The sequence below is a fragment of the Megascapheus bottae genome, chromosome 16 (genome assembly GCF_031878675.1).
Source record: "Megascapheus bottae isolate mThoBot1 chromosome 16, mThoBot2.hap1, whole genome shotgun sequence".
Taxonomy (NCBI): Eukaryota; Metazoa; Chordata; class Mammalia; order Rodentia; family Geomyidae; genus Megascapheus; species Megascapheus bottae.
This window is the reverse complement of record NC_143524.1, coordinates 54,786,870-54,811,272: the sequence shown is the minus strand read 5'-3', so window position 1 is coordinate 54,811,272 and position 24,403 is coordinate 54,786,870. Positions and strand designations below refer to the sequence as shown.

The window sequence follows — 24,403 nt, the reverse complement described above, 5'->3', positions numbered from 1 at the left end:
CATTATTAAGTTATTTGTTTTATATACAATTAACTGTTTGCTCTTTTAGATATCATTACAAATTATATGAAGTCGCTTTGGTTTTAATTTCATTGTTAAGTCAGAAATCAAGGGAACTAACACAAAAGGACAAACCAAAGTACATAAACATTGATTTTACTAAAAACACTCTTTTTATAAGAACCCATGTAAGGTAAAAGATTAGAATTGCTCTTACTCAATTTAACTTACACTGCATGTGAGTAATGAATGAAATATATCTTCTCTAGCAAAGAGATTTTAACACATTTCAAGAGTTCAAGAATTTGAGTTTTAAAGGATGAACACTTTATGAAACCACTTTCATCTAACTATGATGCCATATCTGTGAGTCAATGTTGTCAATGAAGTATTCTCGATATCATATTCATACAGGTTCCTAATTGTTCATTCCTCAAAGCAGCTTACAATAATTGTTAGTATTTCTGAAGCCACACGGAGGCAGTGTAATTTAAATGAACAGTGTTGAACGAACGCAGGAGAGCGAATGGGATTCCAGTTAACTTTAAATGATCTGATATTCTGTCATTTTCTTCGTTTAGATGAAAAACATGATGAGTTAGCTACTGACTTTAATAAAGTACATTATTAAATAAGTTGAAAGGATGCAGAGCCCACCTCACTGTGCAATCTTCCTCCTAGCAGATTCTAGTGGGTTTCATCGAACAGAATCCAACTACTCACCAAGACAATGCTGTGATTTCTATACATGAATTGAAACTGTCCTTTCCAATCTTCCAGTCTCTAGCAAATTCTAAATCAAAGATGTTCTAATATCACTTATTTTAAATAACTCATACAGAAAAATGAACAGCCAAGTCACACACATGTATAAAACAAATAAAAATCAAATGTTTCGCCAAGGGACATTCATTTTTATCAAGTTACAAGAAAAATCATCTTTCACAAGAATACTTCTAAATAAAATAAGAATACTTCCATGGTTTCAATGGTAATGACAATGCATTTCATTACTAAGTAAATTAATAAGGTATGATGCTATTTCAAAAAAACAAACCATTTGTTCCAGGAAACTTATTCTAAAATATTCAACAGTAATGAAGTTACAGTTTCATTATTCACTCTATTAAACTATCTTTAATTACAGACACAAGATAATCTTGTAAAAATATTTCCATAATGGCAAAAGTACCTGGCATTTAAGAGGCATGAAATAAAGGACTATGGACTTACTAGACACAGAACCTGCAAAATGTTTCTAGAACCCAGCCTTAGAAAAAGAAGCATAACATAGATAAGTATTTTATGCCAGACACAGCCAACCACTAGAAGAAAGGAAGGCCAAGCAATGATTCCAACCCAATACCACATATAAAGGAATCAGGCTGGGCCACTAAGGGACTCACACCTAACTACTGAGTAATCCTAACTACTGAGTAGGCTAAGAGGTGAGGATCATGGTTCAAAGCCATTCTGGGTAAAAGAGTCTGTGAGACTCATCTCCATTTAACAATCAGAAAACTGGAAGTGGAGCCTTGTGTCTCAAAATGGTGGAGTGCTAGCCTTGAGCAAAACCAGCTCAGGAACAATGCCAAGGCCCTGTATTCAAGCCCCATAACCAACAAGGGATGGAAGGAAAGGATAAACTAGATTGCCTGATATTTGCATATAAGGTCTACCAACAGAAAATTGGGATTTATCCTCCCAATAGTTTTCTGAAGCAGGTACTATTATGTTTGCGCTATAAATACCAAGAAGTGATTTCCTTGCAAATGCAGGCAGGCCTAGAAAAGACAAAACTGAAATTAGGAGTCGGTTCATGAGTGTACTGTTACTCTACCAAATCTTTTGCAACTCCAACACTACCTTTAAACTACATAATTCAAGCCTTTTTTAAAAAACTGTTACTGTATAAGTGATGTGCAGAGAGTTACATAAGTCAGGTAATGAGTATAATTTTTTTTTGAACAGTATCACCCCTTCCCTTGCTTTCTCCTAGTTTTTCCCTACTGACCCCACAAGTTGTATAGTTAATTTTCAACATAGTATCTAACGAATATCACTACTGGGACTTCTTCAAGCTTTGCTCCACCACTTCTGTGCTCCTCCCTTTCCCTCCCTCCCCCAAACAGATAAACTTAAATACAAGACAATAGGCATACAAAACAACGGTGACAAAGGAGGAAAAAATACCAAAAAAAAAAAACACCCTCTTATTTCCATTTGTTGCAGTTCATTTCAATAAATGTCATTTTATCTGATCATGTGCACATAGCTATTGAGCCTCTGTGATCCCCTCTATGCATCTCCTCCTTTGATCTCACTGTGTGAATGTTTAAGAGTCTTGCATAATTTCTCATGTCTAAGTGTATTTGTTTGTTTTTTTACCATTCCTTGTTTTCTTGTAGATTTACAGGCACATTCTAGTTACAACAAATGAGGGAAAACTATGCAATCTATGTTTCTTTGGGTCTCACTTATTTCTAAGTCTTTCCATTTCCTTACGAATGAGGCAGTATCATTCTTTCTGATGGAAGCACAGAGTTCCACAGTGTATATATACCACATTTTCTTGACCGATTCATCCATTGAGGGGCATTTGAGATTGAGTCCATATCTTGGATACAGTAAACAATGCTGCACTGAACATGGTTGTGCTGGTGGCTTTGGTGTGGCCTTGTTTGTGTTCTATTGGCTAAAGGCCCAGAAGTTAAATCGCTGGGTCATACATAAGCTCTATGTATAGTCTTTTGAGGAACCCCTATACTGCTTTCTAAAGTAGTTGTACAACTTTACATTCCGACCAACAGTATAGTAGTGTTCACTTTTGGCCACATCCACCACCAGCATCTGTTATTGCTAGTTTTCTTGACAAGGGCCATTCTAACTGGGATGAGGTGGAATCTCAATGTTGTTTCTATTTGAATTTCTTCGATGGCCAGTCATGTTGAACATTTCCTCATGTGCCTATTAGCCATTCTTATGTCTGCTGAGAAGTCTCTCTGTAAGTATTTAGCCCATTTATTAATTGGATTGTTGTTTCTTTGAGGGTTTATTTTTAGAAGGATTAATATTTGACCCCTAAGTACGTTTTAGATATGTCTGATGCATACCTAGTGAAGATATTCTATTCTGTGGGGTTTCTACTTATCTTGCTGACTACATCCTTTGCCATACCAATATTCTTTGGTTTGATGCAATTCTATGTATCCAGTCTTCAATTTTTTTGTGATTCTAGATCTTTCTTTAGGAAAATTTGACCCTGTGACCTTAGTGTTTGCCCTACCCCTCCCTGTAATATTTTCAGGGTATCTGGCCTTACATTAAAGTCTTTGATCCATTTAGAATTGATTAAACTGGTTTTAACATAGTCGCCTAACACTGTTTGTAAGATAATGTTTAAATAAAGTTCAAATGAAGTTATATACATATATATTATATACTATATTATAATTGATACCCTATGTTGGTCTCAAGTTTCAATTACTCTATCACATTGCAATTCCATTTACACATTACATTCAATTTATCCTAAGCAAATCTAATATACTCAAAAATGTTACAGAGGACATTCTTCCTGACAGGATACCCTTAGTGCAGTTCTTCATCCTCTGTGCCTATATCAATTTTCTAACTGTATAGTGTTAAAACAGTGACTCACTTTTTCACTTCTCCAATTATCTATAGTGTCACAATAACTTGAAAAATTGTCATTTGTATTTAATCTTTCATGGTATCTATCATAAATCTGAGGCCTTACCCTTCCAAGTGGGTAAAACCTCTCTAAAAACCAAGTACCTTTCACACTGTTACATGACTGTAACAATGATAAAGAAGGAAGGAATACCACTTAGAAAAGAGGGTAGCAAAGGACTAGAGGAAAAGAGCTGATGACTAGGACAAAAGGTATCTTTTAAACTTCACAAAATATCCTCATGTATATATACTCCTGTATGCATCAAGTTGGTAAGTGCAGCAAATAAGCAGCCAAATGTTTCTTTAAACTACAGATAATTGCTCATTTATTTTGCTCTCTCTTCCTCCCACATACCCCACCTCATCTCACTTCTTCTAGCTCCTCTCTCTTTTTTTTTTTTTTTTTTTTTTTTTTTTTGCCAGTCCTGGGCTTGAGCTCAGGGCCTGAGTCCTGTCCTTGGATTTTCTCAAGGCTAGAGCTCTACCACTTGAGCCTCAGCACCACTTCCGGCTTTTTGCTATGTATGTGGTATCGACGAATCGAACCCGGGTCTTCGTGCATGCCAGGCAAGCACTTTAACCACTAGGCCAAACTCCCAGCCTAGCTCCTCTCTTTTTCCCTCCCATATGCGTATCTAGAAGTATTATCTTAAAAAGTACCCATGTGGGCCAGGAATTTGGCCTATAGTGCTTGCCTAGCATGCACAAGACCAGGGTTCGATTCCTCAGTATCACATACATAGAAAAAGCCAGAAATGGTGCTGCAGCTCAAGCTTAACCTTGAGAAAACCCAAGGACAGTGCTCAGGCCCTGAGTTCAAGCAACAGGATAGGCAAAAAAAAAAAAAAGTATTCAGATATGTATATCCAATAGCATTATCTTAAGAAGTCAGGTATTGAAAGAATTAAACATTAAGAGTATCTATGAGAAACATCATAGTACCTCTCTTTCTATTCAAATCCTAAGCATTATTATCTTCTAACAATGCTTCAATCAATATTTTAAAAAGTTTTAAACTTTAGTGCATAGTGTACATATTTTTTACCTAGACTCTAAATTAAATGATACAATAACCTCTAAATTAAATGATAAAACACAGTATAATACATTCCACAGGTGAGGTCACCTAATAGAGAAGAGTAATGTAATTTCAAATTCTAATTCATATCATTCTTTATGTACCTATGCAATATTAAGGTGCTCACAAAAAATATGGAGAATTCAGTTGTTTTAAATAAAGTTCCTAAACATTTTAACTGTATTAAGAAATGCTATGTAAGCATTTCAGAAAATGTTGCAAGATATAATAGATTTTAATCTGTCAGGAAGTTTTGGAAGAACATAAAATACATCCTTCAAGGTTTAAAAATAAACAAGATAAGCCTTCAGTCTAAAGCAAAAACATTAGATTATATTCCATTATGTAGTATTTAAGACAGAAGCACATTTCAAAAGAGATGAAGCTTAAAGATGTCAAGAATTAACAGCAAATTCACAATATTCTTTAACTACATACTTTATCCATTTTGACATATCCAACTCAGAGTTTTATTACTGAAGTGTTAACTCAACCCATAATATGCCTGAAATACATATGTAATTTTTGAGGCAGTTTTTAATTTTCCTAAACTAATCCTAAATATCAAAGCAAATTCCACAGCAATTCTACAAAACATAATCCATCAGATCAACTTTTTTCAGAACCTCAAACCAAGCACAGTGAAGACTAGTTCTTAACAGCCCCCCTAGGGATAAACTAGATGTCACCAGTGTTTCCTGCTGAGTTACTATGATCCTGGTTCTTTATGGTACAAATTTTTTTAGCAACCCTGGAAACAACTTCAAAGCTTTGTCAGGACTACACAATGATGTGATTAAGATTTAAGGAAGCTTCCCTCCTCTTGCTAGGTGACAGGAACTAGGTGGCAAAGCAAGCTTAACTCTGGAAAGAGGGTGGAACAGTGGATGAACGGGATGGATTACAAAAAGAACACAAAAATTGGGAATTAAACTACTATAAGAATGAAAACATTCTTGTAGATATAAAGGTATCTTCATTTATATCTACTGTATATCTTGAAAATGTGGAGGTTAGATAGCTAGCATGTATGTCTCACTTCATTATTTAGTACTTTTTGCAAACTGACTACAAATGTATAGAATGGTAGAGAAAATTTTTCATTATGAAATAAGACTTAGGAGAGTAAAAGGTAAAAAGATCCCTACTTGCTATTTTGAAAAAATACAATGGTTACTTCTCTACAATGTGTTTCTTCCACTTTTTCTGATGCTAGTATGCACTAAGAAAAGACAGAACTATATACTGCTCTTTGAAAACTTTCAACCTCAAATCTCTTCTTATGGCCTCTCCTATTCCCATACACCCCACAGCTAAACAACAGAAAAAAAAAAAAAAAGAAAAAAAAAAAAAAAAACCTTCCAATTTTACGCAACAACCACCTTGCCCCAGAATGAGGACTCACATTTCCATTTACCTGTGGACCTCCACCAATGTATCATCAATTTCTTTGTCAATTAAAGCCCTAATTATAAATTTTTCCTGTTAACATAAAAATAGGAATATACTTCATTTTGCACTAATAATCATTTAAACATATGTATAATTTCAATCTTTATAAAGCACCTAAATGTATTAGTGATATTGATATTTTGAGATCAACTGTGATATATGATATTGATGTATTAATGATCTTGATATCTAATAAAATCTCAATACAAATGTGCAATAAGCAAAACACAGTTACTCAAAACAAAAAGACAACATTAAGAAACGAGGCAAAAAGCTGCGAAAATAACACTCCAAAGAAATTTTAAAAATCTGCTTTTAAAACTGCCACTAACTTTTGAATAATACTAAAAAATTAAAATTCAAAACTTTTTAACCGGACACAGCCAGTTCAGTTGTGATGCATACACATACACAACTCTCAATAGAAAGAGCTATAGAACTATCTCTCAGCATTATTAACTGCATCACTAGAGTCAACAACAAAAATTATATCATATTTCAAATATATAATAATCAAATCAAGAACAGATCACTGGGGTTGGAGTGTGGCTTTTTTAGTAAAGTATATGATTAGCATGCACAAAGCCCTGGCTTCGATTCCTCAGTACCACATACACAGAAAAGACTGGAAGTGGTGCTACAGTTCAAGTGCTAGAGTGCTTGCTTCAAGAAAGCTCAAGGACAGTATCAAGACCCTGAGTTCAAGCCCCAAAACTAGTAAAAAAAAAAAAAAAAATGACCTTTTCTTCGGTGACAATATGACAGCAGTTATAAACAAAATAAACAGAACTTGATTTAAACTTTTATTGTCTTTAAAACAACAAGAGCACTTCAACTAACACAATAGGTTTTAACTGGGTCACAGCAACATGAACCAAAATCCAAGGAAGAAAACAATGCAAAAGCCCATTGTATTTGGTTATTTGAAATTGGATAGGAAACAGGGGAAAACAAGATGAGGAGTAGGGGTGGGGGGGAGGGAAATGGGGACCAAGACATGTGAAAGGGTATCAATGTATGGGAATTAATGCACCATCTATCTGGCAAATATCATGTAATCCTTCTATTAATTACAATAAAAATATATGAAAAAAAAAAGAAATAAGAACAAGGGAGCAGAGGTAAATTAGGGGAGGAGGGAATAACAGAAAATGAGAACGGGGGTAACACTGTTCAAAAATAAATGCACTCATGGAAGTGGTACTGTGGCTCAAGTAGTAGAGCACTAGCCTTGAGCTAAAGCGCTCAGGGACACTGTCCTGAGTTCAAGCCCCATAACAGACAGAAAAAAAAAATGTACTCATTACCTAACTTATCTAACTGTATCCCTCTATACATCATCTTTGCAATGAAATTTAAATTAAAAAGAGATAACAAAAAGATGTAAATTTTTTTTCATATCAAAAGTGGAAATAAACTAACAACCAAAATCTATGTGAACATCACATTTCTAGGAAGCCTCTCCCTTTGCTCTAAAAAGTTTCATTTTTAATATAAATTATAAACTTTCACTTTGGTGTTAAGTACTTAAACTGAGATGAATATTATAGAAAAAAGAAAGACAAAACAACAACAATTTGAAACACCCAATAGAGTCTCTAAAATATACCTTCTCTGATTTCTATAATTTGAGAGATGGTAAAATATTAATGCTAAGAAGCTAGATGCCAAATTAATCATGTATATTTTTGTCTACAGAGAAAGCACTGAATTTTTTAAATATTTAAAATTGAATAAAAAAGAATTTCAAATCTTCAGTAATGCAAAAGAAGAAGGAATATAGAAATAAAACAAAGCAATTAATACCATGGCATATGTGCTTACCTAACAAGCACAAGGCCCTGAGTTCAATCCCCAATAGTAAGAAAATTAATAAAACTCAAACTAATCAGAGCAAATAACAAACCTAACCTAGCCCCATCCATAAATAATTCAAACATTAAAGGGAAAATTAATCTAAGTAAAAGCCAAAACCTCAAAGAGATGATCAAAAGAAAAAGATACAACTACATGCTGTTAGAAAAAAAAAAAAACACTTGAAATTAATTGGAATGCAAAATAGACTCTACAAAGAAGCAAAGAAGACCACCCATGAAAAGACTGAAGTAATTATATTAGTATGAAATAAATACAGACTAAACAAAGGATACTGGGCAACAAAAAAATACTTCTTATTGATAAAAGGCTCAATTCATCATGAAATGACAACCATAAGAATGCTTATCTCAAAAAAATTAACTCTCACAGAAATTGAGACACTTAAAGAAATAAATATGCAGGTCTAAAAACACAGTTGGATAGCCAGACAAGGTGGTTCATGCCCATAATTCTATCTACTCAGGAGGCTGAGATCTGAGGATCGCGGTTCAAAGCCAGCTTGGGCACGAAAGACCAATTAATCACTAGAAAACTGGAAGTGGAACTCTGGCTTGAAGAACTCAAGGATAGAGCCCAGGCCCAGAGTTCAAGCCCCATGACCAACTAAATAAATCAATACATAAATATAAAAACAGAGTTGAAGCTGCTTTTTCTTTTTAACAGTCTTGGGGCTTGAACTCAGAGCCTAAGCACTGTCCTTGGGCTTTCCTCAAAGCTAGCACTCTACCACGGGAGTCAGCACCAGATCCAGCTTTTCTATGTATGTGATACCAACGAATCGAACCCAGGTCTTCATGCATGCTAGGCAAGCACTCTACCAGTAGGCCAAACTCCTGGTCCTGACAATTGGAGCTTTTATACTTTTCCCTTAGCAATGATAGACAAAACAAAACAAAAAAAAAAAGGTATAAAGATATAGATCATCAAGATATACACAGCAATGTATATATTATACTGATAAGCTCAATTGAAACTTCTTTCAAAAATTATCTAAAGATAATTTTTAAAGTTTTTTAAAATTTAAAAAAAGACACAGACAAGGGGTTTTCAAGGAAAAAGGGAAAAAAACAGCATATAGGCTGGCAAGGAAGAAATAAAACTTCTATTTGAAAGAAACAATCGTGCATGTCTAAGATTACAAATATACCAACAAGATACATGTACGAGAGCAACATAGAAAAATCAATGGTATTGATATGCACTGGCAATAAGCACATGGAAAAATATTAAATGAAGTAAGGAAAGCCAAAGGAACATAGCCTCCATGGTTTTCCTCATTTGTAACAATTAGTATGTGTCTAAGATTTTCCTAGCAGTGGAGCTCAAAAGCTATGTACATATGGCCATATACGATGAGGCTAAGCAAAATGATCTCCAGGATAGGGAGGTTTTTGCTGTTTTTTTTTTTAATGTATACTATGCGAATGAAGTTATTTATTCACTCTTTTGGGGTTTTTTTTCAATTTTTTTCCTCCTTAGTTTTTATCCCCTGTTGCTGTAATATCTGACTTCAGTACAAGGTATACTATATATACATTCATTTGTTAATTTGAATCAGGGAAGAGAAAGGGAAAAACAAAATGATGAGACAAAGGACAAAGGGTGAACCAGTGTAACAGCAATATTCACAGGACAGCATGTTGGAAATGAATTTTACAACTTGGGAGGAGGTGAAGGAAGGGAAAGTGGGAGAAAAACACTGGAAGTGGTAATAATGTTCAAGAAGTACTGTATTTACTGCCTTACAAATGTACCTGTAGCCCCTCTATACATCATCCTGACAACAAATTTTTTCAAGTTAAGAACTTAAAAGAACTTAAAATCATCAGCATTTTAATAAGAAAATCAAGAAATACATAAACAAACAAACCCTAATAGTATATCCCAAGAGTAGGGCACTTTCCTAACTTTGTTAATAGGCTCAAGGCTCTGGGGTCTGATATCCGGCACCATCAGAAGAAAAAGAAAAAAGAAAACCCTACAATAAATAAATGTGATCATCCACACAGGGGAAAAAATATCAAAATTATTAACAAGAGAGGCACAATTATACAAAATAAACAAGTTGAGAAATAACCATAATAAACAATTTTATCAAATCAAAATTTCGTCAACTGCATATAAACATAAAAATCTCTTAAAATGTGTAACTTAAAGTGAAAAAAAAATTTTTTTCCCAGTCCTGGGCTTTGAACCCTGAGCACTATCCTTGGGCTTTCTTAAGGCTAGCGCTCTACCACTGGAGCCACAGCACCATTTCCACCCTTTTTCTATATATGTGGTACCAAGAAATTGAACCCTGGTCTTCGTGCATGCTAGGCAAGCACTCTTACCACTAGGCCAAATTCCTGGCCCTAAAGTGAAAAATTTTTAAGATACAGATTTTGAAAGACTGTGATATTACTAAAGACACACAATGAGAAGTTAAAATCACAAATATTGGCATCATGATAAAGAAAAATTTTAGTAAGCCCATCCTCCAATCCAGGATGAATAATAAATATATTCAAAAGATCTGATGACCACAACCATCCTCACATCTTCAACTTGGAGTCATCAACCAACACACCTCTCTTTATCATTGGTCTCAGAATTATCTATAGTGCATTTTTTATAAAGAATGGTTCATCTGAATCAACTCAAGCCTTTAGACCAAGCCTGAACTTAGTTTTTTATTCAATAAGAAAGTACTCTAACTACTGAGAAACACCTTTAGCCCTATTCTGTGCTGTTTAGTCTTGAAATGAAGTCTTACTTTCTATCCAAATCTGCACTTGAGTCCAATGTTCCCATCAGGTTTCCTGCTAGCAAGGATAACAAGTCAGATGCAAACACATACAGTTCTTCATTGAGAAGGCTCACTAACTTTTATGCCTGACTGACCTCAAACTGCAATCCCAACAATCCCAGCCATACAAGAAGCTAGGAGGATTACAGGTATGAGCTTCCAGCACTTGATACTACTTCCATTTCTTAAATAAGAAAGAAGCCAAAAATGTGTCACCACAAATTGTATAATCAGACTCTTCAGCCAGACAGTAAAGCTCTGGAGTCTGAATAAATCTACTCAGTTCTACTGCCCTCTTGGGTGCAGTGAGCTATGTTTCTGGCAAGACTAACTTAATTTTACAGAGGTTATGACATCCACTAGTTATTTGAATTTAACAATTGTAACAAATGTGAAAGTATCATGATAAATCCAAGTGAAAGATCACAAAAAGTTAAATAATATTACATTTATAAAAGTACAGTAAGAATGGCTGCATGTGAGTTAGGGATGCACCTCCCGTGGTAAGTGCTTGCTTAGCTTGAGTATGACCTTGGGGTCAATCCCCAGCACTGAAGAATAAATAAATAAAAGATTAAAACAAACAAAAAAGAATAGCTTCAGGTGGCTCAACTAAACACTTGGTTATCTGGTAAGATCTGTGCATTCTCTTACTAAGAAATCAAAGATCTTAAATAAGTAACTTTATAAAGTGAAAAGTTGAACACATGGCTTCATTTTTATTTTCTAGAACAAAACTTGGTAAGTTTCTCAGTGACAAAAATAGTAATTCAAGAAACAAAATATTCTTTAGCAAAAGCTTTTTCCTTAAGACTGTTTATCTGAAGATTTTTATACCAGTTTTCAGCATTGTAAAGAAATCGTATTAATTCCAATACAAAATTTAAGGTTAATAACAAAATAGATTAATTGTCTTAAAAAATAATACCTTAGAAATAATGTGTATACATATATTACTGTTAAATGGCAATTCATTTGTACTACTTAAAAATAACAAAAAGCAAATATTCAGAAACTAAACATAAGTAATAATAACAATAATAACAAGCAGGTACTAGTGGTTCATGCATGTAATCTAAAGGAAATGAAATCTGATGATCCTACTTTGAAACTAACCTGGGCAAAAAATGTCAATGGGACTCTTCCAAAAAGCCTAACGTAATGCAGTGGCTCAAGTGGCAGAATTTTAACCTTAAGCACAAAAGCTCAGGGACAGCAGCCCTGAGTTCAAGCATGAATAATAACAGCATTAAAAATAATAATGCTGTGAGCCAGTAGTTCATGTCTATAATCCCAATTACACAGGAGTTTGTGATCTGGAGGATTACACTTCAAGGCCAGCTTATATAGAAAATATCATTGGAGTCCATCTCCAAATAACCAACACAAAAGCAGGGCAGGAGGCACAGCTGGTGTGTTAAAGAATCAGTCAAAACATGTCCAAGGCCCTGAGTTCAATCCTAGTATTATCAAAATAACAACCACAAGATCAATAATGACAGAGGCCATTCAATGAGCCTGAAACAAATACATATTTAAATAGCCCTAAAAACATATCCCTAACTTTCTTCTATATGGTTATGGTACTCTAGCTATTAAAAAAGTCTTCCTGGGACTCCAATAAACAAGATTAGAGATCCTACAGGAACAATCACGACTGACACTCAAGAAATTCAGTCCATTATGAATAAGTATTTCCAGGGCTTATACTCAAAAAAAAAAACAGGAAAATTTAATAAAAATGGATGATTTCTTAAATAAATATAGGCTACCCACATTGAATTAAGAAGAGAAAAGCAAACTGAACAAACCAATTTCATACAATGTGATAGAGGAAGCAATCAGTGACATGCCAGTCAAAAGGGGCCCAAGTCCAGATGGTTTCACTATGGAATTCTACAAGACTTTTAAAGATGAATTAATACCTATATTCTTGAAACTCTTCCGAGAAACAGAAGCAGAAGGAGCCATACCAAATTCATTTTATGAAACTAATGTCACACTTATCCCCAAACCAGGGAAAGACCCAACATAAAAAGAGAACTACAGGGGCCGGGAGTTTGGCCTAGGTGGTTAAAGTGCTTGCCTAGCATGCATGAAGACCCAGGTTCAATTCCTCGGTACCACATATAGAAAAAAGCCGGAAGTGGTGCTGAGGCTCAAGCAGTAGAGCTCTAAGCTCAAGCCCAGGACTGGCAAAAAAAAAAAAAAAGAGAGAGAGAGAACTACAGACCTATTTCTATAATGAACACAGATGTAAAGTTCCTCAATAAAACACTAGCCAACAGAATCCAGAAACAAATTTTAAAAAGTATACACTACGATCAAGCAGGCTTCATCCCACAGATGTAAGGCTGGTTTAACATTGCAAATCAATTAATGTAACACATCATTTCAATAGAGCTAAAGTTAACAATCATATGATAATTTCTCAACGCTGAGAAGGCATTTGACAAAATACAACATCCATTCATGTTGAAAGTCCTAGAAAAAAATAAGAATAGGAGATACATTCCTTAAAAATACATTAAAGCCATATATGAAAAACCTACAGCAGTATCATACTAAATGGAGAAAAACTAGAACCATCTACCTTAAAACCAAGAACTACACAGGGATTCCCTCTCTCTCCACTTCTCTTTAATATAGTGCTGGAAACCTTAGCCAGAGTAATAAGGCAAGAGAAGGACATCGAAGGGATCCACATAGAAAAAGAAGAAATTAAACTATTCCTATTGGCAGATGATATGATTCTATAACTGAACGACCCAATAAACTCCACTTCCAAACTCCTGGAACTAATTAAACGACTTTAGCAAAGTGGCAAAATACAAAATCAACCTGCAAAAGTCAGTAGCCTTCTAGTACACCAACAATACACAAACAGAAGAAGAAATCAAGAAAATGATCCCATTTGCAATAGCCCCCAAAAGAATAAAATATTTAGGAATTAACAACCAAAGATGTAAAGGAATTATTTAATGGAAACTATAAAAGCCTAACGAAAGAAATCGAAGAGGATACTAGGAAAGACATCCCATGCTCATGGGTAGGGAGAACCAATATAGTGAAAATGGCCATACCGCCAAAATTTGATGCAATCCCCATCAAAAACCCAAAGACATTCTTTACTGAAAAAGAAGGTGTAATCCAAAGGTTCACATGGAACAACGAAAGACCTAGGATAGCAAGAAAGACCTAGAATAGCCAAAACAATTCTAGGCAAAAAGAGCAATGCAGGTGGGCAAGGGAACTAAAGAGAGACTTATCAAAAGAAGAGGTTAAAATGGCAGAAAAACATATAAGAAAAATGTTCCTCATCCATGGTCACAAAGGAAATGCAAATAAAAACAACCCAAAGATACCACCTTACCCCAATCAGAATGACAAATATTCTAAACTCAGACAATGACAAATGCGTGGGGTTGTGGAGAAAGAGGAATCCTACTGCACTGCTGGTGGGAATGTAAACTAGTTCAGCCATTCTGGAAGGCAGTTTGGAGGTTTCTTAAAAAACTGAAAATAGACCTTCCCTACGATCCCACCATATCACTCCTGGGCATCTGCCCTGAGCATCATAACCCAGGATATGATAAGGACACCTGCTCAGCCATGTCATCATCTCTGCACAATAGCCAAGTGATGAAAACAACCCTAATGCCCTACTGCAGATGAATGGATATAAAAATCATGGCATATATATATATGAATTCTACATAACCAACAGACAAGATAAAATAATGACATTTGCTGGGAAGTGGATGAAATTAGAGCAAACCATGTTGAGTGAGGTAAGTCAAGACCAAAGGAACAAAAGGTACATGGTATCCTTAATATGTGGATATTAAATCCAAACAGTACAAGAGCGAGGACTCAATATTTAAGTACCCAAGGTTACGGACATGGTCTTGGAGATAAGTACATAACTACATAGACATAAAAATATATGATGGGATATATACTCTACAGACATAATGTTACATTATATAGATTGATATGTACCTATGACATACAAACCCTCGGCTTAATTTTAATTATGTTCTATAATCTCTGTGCTAGTGATTGTATATAGAGAATCCCTTCTGGAATACTTGTTTGTTAAACATGACATTTGAAATATGATGTAAAAATCAATGTTAATAAAATCTTTTTAATATTTTTTATTTTATTTTAATTAATCTTTTTATTGTAGTTAATAAAAGGGTTACATGATAGATGGTGCATTAATTCACATACATTGATACCCTTTCATATATCTTGGTCCCCATTACCCTCCCCCCCTCCCCCCATCTTGTTTTCCTCCCTTCCTCCCCTCCCTATCCAATTTCAAATAACCAAATACAAATATATCCGATATATCAGATAACAAGGTGAGATACTGTAACAATATGAGATAACCAAGGGACAGCAAAAGAGCTGAGAGATAACATAGTACCTTAAGGACAACAATCATTCATTATATGGCTTTTGTTTTTTATATCCTAGAGGTCCTTTCAATTAGCGTCTTTAAAAAAAAAATTTCCCTGGGCCAGGCTCAGTGGCTCACACCTGTAATCCTAGCTACTCAGGAGGTTGAAATCTGAGGATAGTAGTTCAAAGCCAGCCCAAGTACTAAAGAATATGAGATTCTTATCTTCATTACTCACTAGAAAACTAGAAAATAGGAAGTGGGGCTGTGGCTCAAGTGGAAGGGCATTAGTCTTGAGCTGAAGAGCTCAGGGACAATGTCCAGGCCTAGTGGTAGGGCAGTATCCTGGAGCTGAAGAGGTCAGGGACAGAGCCCAGGCCCAGAGTTCAAGCCCCATGTCCCATAAAAAAAAAAAAAAAAAACTTCTTGGCTGGCATAGTGCCTCACATGATAGAGAGCCTGCCTAGCAACTGAAGGCCCTGAGTACAAACTCCAGTACTGTCAAAAAGAAAAATCTATCCTTAGAATTTGCCTGTGCCATGTATTAAGTGGGCCATACACAGAATCTTGTAATTTCTTAATAAACAGAAGCTACTATAATTCTGTAATAACAATATTTATATCCCCATATCCTATATACTTAATAAGTGTTTCTATAAAATTTTCAACCAAATATGTTGCAGAACTTAAAAAAAAGTCTAGAAATAATTCACAACCCTGGACTACAATAAATGATGAGCAATAAATAAATCTCCTGCTAGATATGCAGTTCTAGTCATGTAGATATGTAAAATGTTACCTGCTTTTTCTTTCAATTAGAATGGCCACATAGGATGCTGGTAATGCGGCACCAAAACCAGGAGTCCATGAGTAGAATTTTCCAAGAATCTTCCTGAAATTCAAATTCCTTGTTGGTTATTCCAATTATTACAAAGAAAGGTTTCTCTCTGCAGTACCCCTCCATCTAAGCATCCCATCATACTCACATTCAGATATAGTCACCCTCCCCCAGGGCAGGGTGTAGTGTCAGCACCCCCCGTGTGAACCTCATTACATCGTCACTTCTATCGATGTATGATTTATTAAACACATAATATGACATGCCACAGTCTTTGATATTTTTCTTACAGAATTTATTCTAGTTTTTAACTGAATGTATATACCTAATTCCATTTACTAGAAAACATTACTCCCTATTTTATTCTATTATAGGAAAATAAATCTTGCTTAAAACTTCAAAGAAAGAAGAAAGGAAGGAAGGGAAGGAGGGAGGGAACTTTCTGCCTAAGAATAATGGAGTTTTCTCTCCAACAAAAGCCATAGAGGAGTTAACAGTTACTACTGAATGTAAAATTTAAAGGAAAACTGACTCATTGGGTTAGTTTTAGAAAAAATATGAACATGCTGAATTGAAATACCTTTGTATAAGTATTTAAAATAATTCTAAAAATAAATAAATTTACATTTTAAAAAGAGCGTAAATCTTAATGCTAAGAACTTTATGATGCCATAACTTAGCCAAATAGGCTCATAGAACATAACAAAATAAATTGCATCCAGGCATTAGAGACTCATGCCTGTAATTCTGGCTACTCAGGAAGCTGAGATCTGAGGATCTCAGTTGGAAGCCAACCCAGGCAGAAAAGTTCTTGAGAATTTTCTCTTCCAATTAACCATCAAAAAGCCAGAAGTGGAGGTGTGGTAGAGTGCCAAGCCTTGATCAAAATAAACTGAGACTCTGACTCTGAGTTCAAGCTTGAGAACAGGCACCAAAGAACGAGACAATGGGTATTAAAAACCTTTTTTTAGACTTTTAACAACTCCATGAAACTTCAGGAGACTATCTTACACAGTAATTACCTTATAGAAATTCCAAGTCAATTTAAAGATGTGATCGCTCAACAGTGTAAAAACTTTATCAGCTGTTTTATGCATTACTTAAAAGTACATAAATACTAAAGAGCTAAAATTTAAAAAACTGTACAGCTACTTTGGACAACACACTGATGAGAACAATGTAAACTGAGTATTTTTAGCCTGAGAAAAGCACATCAGTTTATCTTAGCAATTATTGCTTAAATAAATTTAAAATATCCTCTATACATGTTGCTTTTGTCAAAGCCTCAAGAAGTACAATGCAGCATAGATACCCTATATAAAAGGACAAATTTTCCATCCATAAAACAGACCAACAGTTAATACACTGTCTAATACACATGAATGTGTACTTCAGATTCCCTTTGAAACTGGTTTGCTGCATTTCACTCCTAAACTATGTTGTACACTCTGCTTTGAACTGCTGATCTATGAAATTGACAAACTAAAAAATCCTGGTGATCATCTTTGAAAATATAGCAAGCCTCACAAAACGATCTATCAAATCAATTTTGCAATATAATCATACTAATAACTTCAAGTTTATATCTTCAAGCCTAGAACCATGAAGTTCCTGATTTCATTAACTTTCTCTGAGATAAATGACATTTCATGAAGGAAGTAAGCCAGACCAAAAGGAACATAGGCTCCATGGTTTTCCTCATTTGTAATAATTAGCACACATCTAGGATTCTCTTAGCAGAGGATCACAATATGGTCATACAGGATGACACTAAACAAAACTAACTTTAGGATAGGGAAACAAGAGGTTCATCTTTGTGATTGTTGTTCTTAATGTACTATGTTATTTCTCTTCTCTTTTTTTTCCTTATGGTTAATCTCATGTGGTTACTGTATCTGACTTTGTTACCTGATATATTGTATATACCTTTATGTGTTTATTTGAAGGGAAGGGTAGAAAACAAGATTACTGGGAGGGGTTGGGGGGAGAGAAATGGGGACAAAAACATGAGAAGGGGTATCAATGTGTGAGAAGTGATGCACCTACTATCTGGTGAATGTAACTGTAACCCCTTTATATATATTACACTGACAAGAGAAAAAATAAAAATAAAAACAATGATCTTAACAATATTTAGGAAAAGCCACTTGTTTACATTTCAACAATGAAATCTATATTAATATCTAGTGGCGATTATGAGTACCAACCTGAAAAGGCAAAACAAAGTAATATACAAGGACCCATTAGCAGTCAGAAATGAAGCGGATTGCAGGATCTCAGGGAGTAGCCTGTATAAATAATAGTCTAATTTTCGTTTCCGGAGAATTGCTGCAATCTGGAAAGAGAAAGGTTTTTTTGTTTAATCCAACCAATTGTTCCCACTTAAATCAGATCATACCTGAATGCTACCGAATAAAGGGATATATAAATGCTGAAAATATAGTTCTACATTTAAGTGCCTGCTGAGTATACACAAGGCCATACACACACACACACACACACACACACACACACACACACACACAAAACCCATGGCATTTTACTGTCTTCTCTATAAAAGTGGAAATTCTAGAATAAAAACTAAGACATTTGAATTTACTATGGGTAAAATATATACCAATAAATTTTAACATAGGTCATATTATGGCAGTTTCATATAGTAAGACAAATATTTCTAATGCCTTAAAAATCTTAAATTGAATTATCAAATATATTTTAAATGGAAAAATCAACAGAAATTCAATGCTTAACCAATTCATTACATTACAGATTTTATCATCCTACCTGATATCAAGAAAAAAATTAGTTATTCAAACATGATTACTGTATGGTTAAAAAGCTATGCTAGATATATGAACAGCAACAAAAGTAACAATGTTTGGACTCTAGTAGATCTGAGAAAAAATTAAGAAAATAATATGCAGTAATAATTATAAGCATAATATAGGCATATACCACATGGTACCAGAACTCAGAGGCAGAAATAGAAGTAATTAGAGAAATGAGGAAGCTTGTCATATGAATCTTTTATTTAAAAAAAAGTCAACCAGCTGCTACTAGGGGGTCTGGCCTATAATTCTAGCTACTTCAGTGGCTGAGACTCAGAGGATCAAGGTTCAAAGCCATCTAGGACAGAAAAATGAAGTCAAGACTCCAGTTAACCAGCAAAATGTCAGGCTATAGACTTGCCCTAAGTTTTCTTCAGCCTATCCTTGTATAGAATATAAATTATATCATGCTCAAAATATGGATGTCAATATTAAAAAGTGATTAAGTGTTCATAATACAATATACAGTGCTGTGGAGATACAGCAGAGTCATTTCAATATGTGGGTAGAAGTTGTGTAGAAAAGGAAGATAAGATAAATTTGGAAATTCAGTATAATCCTCACAGGTCAGAAGAAGGAATACTATTCCACCATGATAATATAGTACCAAAGGAAAGCACATTAGAACATGGTTAGGGAATAAGGAAGGAGTGGAGAAAAGGGACAAAAATTCACTAGAAAACAGGAAGATGGAAAAAAACTGCACATCCCACATTTTTCTCAAGATAACACTTTGCCTAAGATGGATGATTAACAAATCTAATTGCTCCTTGTAGATTCTTGGTAGCCTCTCCTATTTCAGTTCAACCACCATGCACAGGGTGGAAAAAAAAAAGAGTAAAATCTAATCCTTTTCTTCAGGGCATAAAAATATTCTGTAATATTCTGTTAGAGGGGAAAAAACACAACTCAGAAGCTGCAATACTTCAGTGCAGTAAATGCTAAACTAGAAAAAGAAATGGCTGAACTTTCACACAGGAGTTGGGAAAAGACAGGTGAGGATGTCAGGCAGATTTAGGCGAACCTTTTGAGATACATCTTGACAGGAAAAAGAATTTGTATGGTTTCTCTAACACCACATTCTTTTCATTCTACTATATTTCTGAATTATCTTCCTTTTCAGCAACTTGTCATCTGAACTCTATTCATTCTACATATGCTTTCTCCTGTAGTACCATCTACCCTCTGAATGTATAAATTTATAATATAACTCTGAACTGTCATCTAACATCCAAATCAACACTTGGAATGCCTATTGAACTTGTGAACACAGTTATATGGGCATCAAAAAACCAAACAGGCGGGCCGAGAGTTTGGCCTAGGAGTAGAGTCTTGCCTAGCATGCAAAGACTCGGGTTCAATTCCTCAGTACCACATACATAGAAAAAAGCTGGAAGTGGTATGATGGCTCACATGGTAGAGCTTTAGCCTTGAGAAAGCCCAAGGACAGTGTTCAGGCCCTAAGTTCAAGCCCCAGGAATGGAAAAAAAAAAAAAAAAGGCCCCAAACAGAACTCATTGTATCTCCTAAATATGCCTTTTTTCTGAAGTCCCTACCTCAAGTGGAAGTATCACATCCACACAACAAAAGAACAAAATATCAGCACACATTTTATTCTTCCCACGACCTAGGCTACCTATCAGTCCTTAGTATTTTCAGGCATTAGAACATAACATCTCCGTGAAGGCATATGCTTGAATCTCTCTCAGACACAAACATCAGGAGGACTGGAGTTTCACAATAGCCTGGACAAAAAGTTACTGAGACCCCCATCTCAACCAATAAACCTGTCAAGGTGCTGTTTCCCTGGATCCCAGCTACAGGAGGCATACATGCAAAATGTCATGGTCTGAGCTGGCTCCAGACAAAAAAAAACACAAGATCCTTATTCACAAATAGAAGTGTGAAAAATGACTCATTAGGAGAAAAAGTTCCTTTGGCTCAGTTTCAGAGGTTTCAGCCAATAATGATTTGCCTCCATTGCTTTTGAGTCGATACAAACATCAGCTGTTATGTAGTCGGGGAAAGCAGCTCACTAACTCACTGCTAGAAGAAACATGAAATGGTAAATCCATCCTGTCAAACATCTACCATACAACCAAAATGTCCAGTGTGAGCTCAAGTTTCTCACAAAACCTGGGCTTAAATATTTATAGCACCTTTCTTCACAACAGTCAAAAATTAGGAACAAGTCGCATGCTCTTCAACAGGTAAATAGCTTTACAAACCATGATATACTCACAAAAGAAATAAATATTACTCAGCATTAAAAGGCACAAACCAGTGATACATGAAGCAACTTGAAGAAATGTCTAAACAATTACATTGAGTGAAAAAAAAGTCAATCTCAGAGAAAAATTACTATACAATTCCACCTATATAGAAGTCTACTTTTCTGTGCAGGAACTTTTTATTTTTAATTAGTCCCATTTGTCAAGTCTCTCTCATAGCTACTAAGGTAGAAAGACAGCCAAACAACTGGGAAAACATAATTACCAATAATACATCAGACAAACACTTAATATCCAGTATCTATAGGGAACTCAAGAAACTAATCCCCTACAAACCTAACAAACCATTCACTAAATGGACAAGGGAACTAAAGAGAGACTTATCATAGAAAGAGGTAAAAAATAGCAAAGAAACATATGAGAAACTGTTCATCATCCATGGTCATAAAGGAAATGCAAATTAAAAAAACCCTAAGATACCATGTTACCCTAATCAGAATGGCCAATATTCTGAACTCAGACAACAACAAATGGCAGGGTTATGGATAACAAGGTAGTGATGTAAGCTAGTTCAACCACTCTGGAAGGCAGTTTGAAGGTTCCTCAAAAAAGCTAAAAATACACCTTCCCAACGACCTAGCCATACTACTCCTGGGCATTGACCCTGAGCATCATAACCCAGGATATGACAAGGACACCTGCTCAGCCATGTTCATCTCTTCATGATTCACAATAGCCAAGTGATGGAAACAACCCAAATGCCTCACTACAGATGAATGGATACAAAAACTGTGATATATACATACATGGAATTCTACACAGCCAACAGACAAGATAAAATAATGGCTCTAGATGAACTAGAGCAAATCATGTTGAATAAGATAAGCCAAGACAAAAGGAACAAAAGACGCATGGTCTCCTTGATATGTGGATATTAGATCCACACAGTACAAGAATCATGACTCAATACTGGGGTATTCAATGTCATTGACATGAACTTGGAAATATAAATATATAGACATTAAATCTATGATGGGATATATGTTCTATAGACATATTGATATATATCTATGACATACAAACTCTCAGCTTAATTTTAATTTTGTTCTTAAACTTATGTGCCAATGATTGTATATACAGACCCCATTCTTGAATACTTGATTGTTAAACTTGATATTTGAAATATAATGTAAAAAACAGTGTTAATAACATCTTTAAATAAAAAAATTAAGTCTAATTTTCTAAATTTCTAAGGATAAAAGGATGGAAATAAAGAATCTTGAGACCAGCATCACAGCCTAGTGGTAGAGTACTTCCTAGCATGCACGAAGCCCTGGGTTCAATTCCTCAATACCACATACACAGAAAAAGCCAGAAATGGTGCTGTGGCTCAAGTGGCTAGAGTGCTAGCCTTGGGCAAAAAAGTGTCCAAGGACAGTGCCTAGGCCCTGAGTTCTGGCTCCAGGACTGGGACGGAACAAAAGGAGGGAGGAAGGGAGGGAGGATAAAAGGAAGGAAGGAAGGAGGGAGGGAGGGAGGGAGGGAGGGAGGGAGGGAGGGAGGAAGGAAGGAAGGAAGGAAGGAAGGAAGGAAGGAAGGAAGGAAGGACAGACGGACGGACAATCTTCTGGTAGTTGGCTAGGATTAAAAGGAGATGAGAGTAGAAAGGATGTTACAAAAGATAAGAACTAGGGGCCTCTTATTGAGGCAGAAATATTCTTGACTGCATCAATGGCAGAATGTTATGTAATATTGAACTACTATTTGGCAGGATGATACTAGTGAGAGAACACATAGAAAAATGAGATCACTATCATTATTTCTTCTGTCCAGTGAACCTACAATGACCTCAAGTAAACAGCATAATTTAATTTTAAAAAGCAATTTATTCACCAAGTTGCAGTGGCTCATGCCTATAATCCTAACTACTTGGGAGGCTGAGATCAAACGATTGTGGTTCAAAGCCAGCCCAAGCAGGAAAATATGAGACTCTTATCTCCCAGTAAGCACCAAAAAACCCAGAAGTGGAGCTATGGCTCAAATGGTAGAGTCCTATCTTTAACCAAAAAATAATGTTTTTAAAAAATTTATTAATGTTGATTTTCACATCACATTTCAAATGACAAGTTTAACAAACAAGAGTTCAAGGAGGGAATCTCTATTTACAATCACTGGGACTTAGTATTTAGAACTTAATCAAAATTAGGCTAAGGGTTTGTATGTCATAGAAACGTATTAATTTAAGAAATAAAACATTATGTCTATAGAGTCATAGGTTTTCACGTCTATAGAGTTATGTTTATACTTCCATTACCTTGTCCACAGCTTTGGGTATGCAGTTATTGACTCCTCACTCTTGTAGTCTTTGGATTTAATAGCCACATATTAAGGATACCATGTGCCTTTTGTTCCTTAGGTCTTGACTTGTCTCAGCATGATTCGCTCTAGATCCATCCACTTCCCTGTGAATGCCATTATTTTATCTTGTCTGTTGGCTATGTAGAATTCCATTGTGTATATATACAACATTTTCTGTATCCATTCATCTGCAGTAGGGCATCTGGATAGTTTCCATCGCCTGGCTATTGTGAATAATGCAGAGATGAACATAGCTGAACAGGTGTCCTTATAATATCTTGGGTCATGGTGTTTAGGACAGATGCCCAGAAGTGGTATGGCAGGATAATAGGGAAGGTCTATTTTCAGTTTCTTAAGAAACCTCCACATTGCTTTCCAGAGTGGCTGAACTAGTCTGCATTCCCACCAGCAGTGTAGTAGGGCTCCTTTTTCTCCACAACCCCACCAGCAATTGTCATTGTCTGAGTTCAAAATCATGGCCATTGGGGTAAGGTGGTATCTTTTGGTTGTTTTTATTTGCATTTCCTTTATGAACATAGATAATGAACATTTTCTCATATGCTTTTCTGCCATTTTAATCTCTTCTTCTGATAAGTCTCTCTTTAGTTCCCTTGCCCATTTAGTGAATGCTTTATTGGGTTTGGGGGGGGATTAGTTTCTTGTGTTCCCTGTAGATACTGGATATTAAGCATTTGTCAGATGTATTGTTGGTGTATATCTTTTCCCAGTTGGTTGGCTGTCTCTCTACTTCTGCGACTATGTTTTTATCTGTACAGAAACTTTTTATTTTTAGGTAGTCCCATTTATCAACTCTCTCCAATCTGTTGTGACCCTGGGATTCTGTTCAG

General features: G+C 35.3%; 1 protein-coding gene across 1 annotated transcript in view; it reads right to left on the bottom strand.

The window, feature by feature from the left end:
- Tmem135 (transmembrane protein 135) overlaps positions 1-24,403 on the bottom strand; it is a 203,174-nt gene that overhangs the window by 158,279 nt on the left and 20,492 nt on the right. Inside the window, exons 2-3 of the mRNA XM_090348589.1 lie at positions 18,346-18,473; positions 16,100-16,192 (exon numbers count right to left, since the gene is read on the bottom strand). Of these exons, the coding sequence (XP_090204715.1) occupies positions 16,100-16,192; positions 18,346-18,473 (221 nt within the window). The remainder of the gene's footprint in view (positions 1-16,099; positions 16,193-18,345; positions 18,474-24,403) is intronic.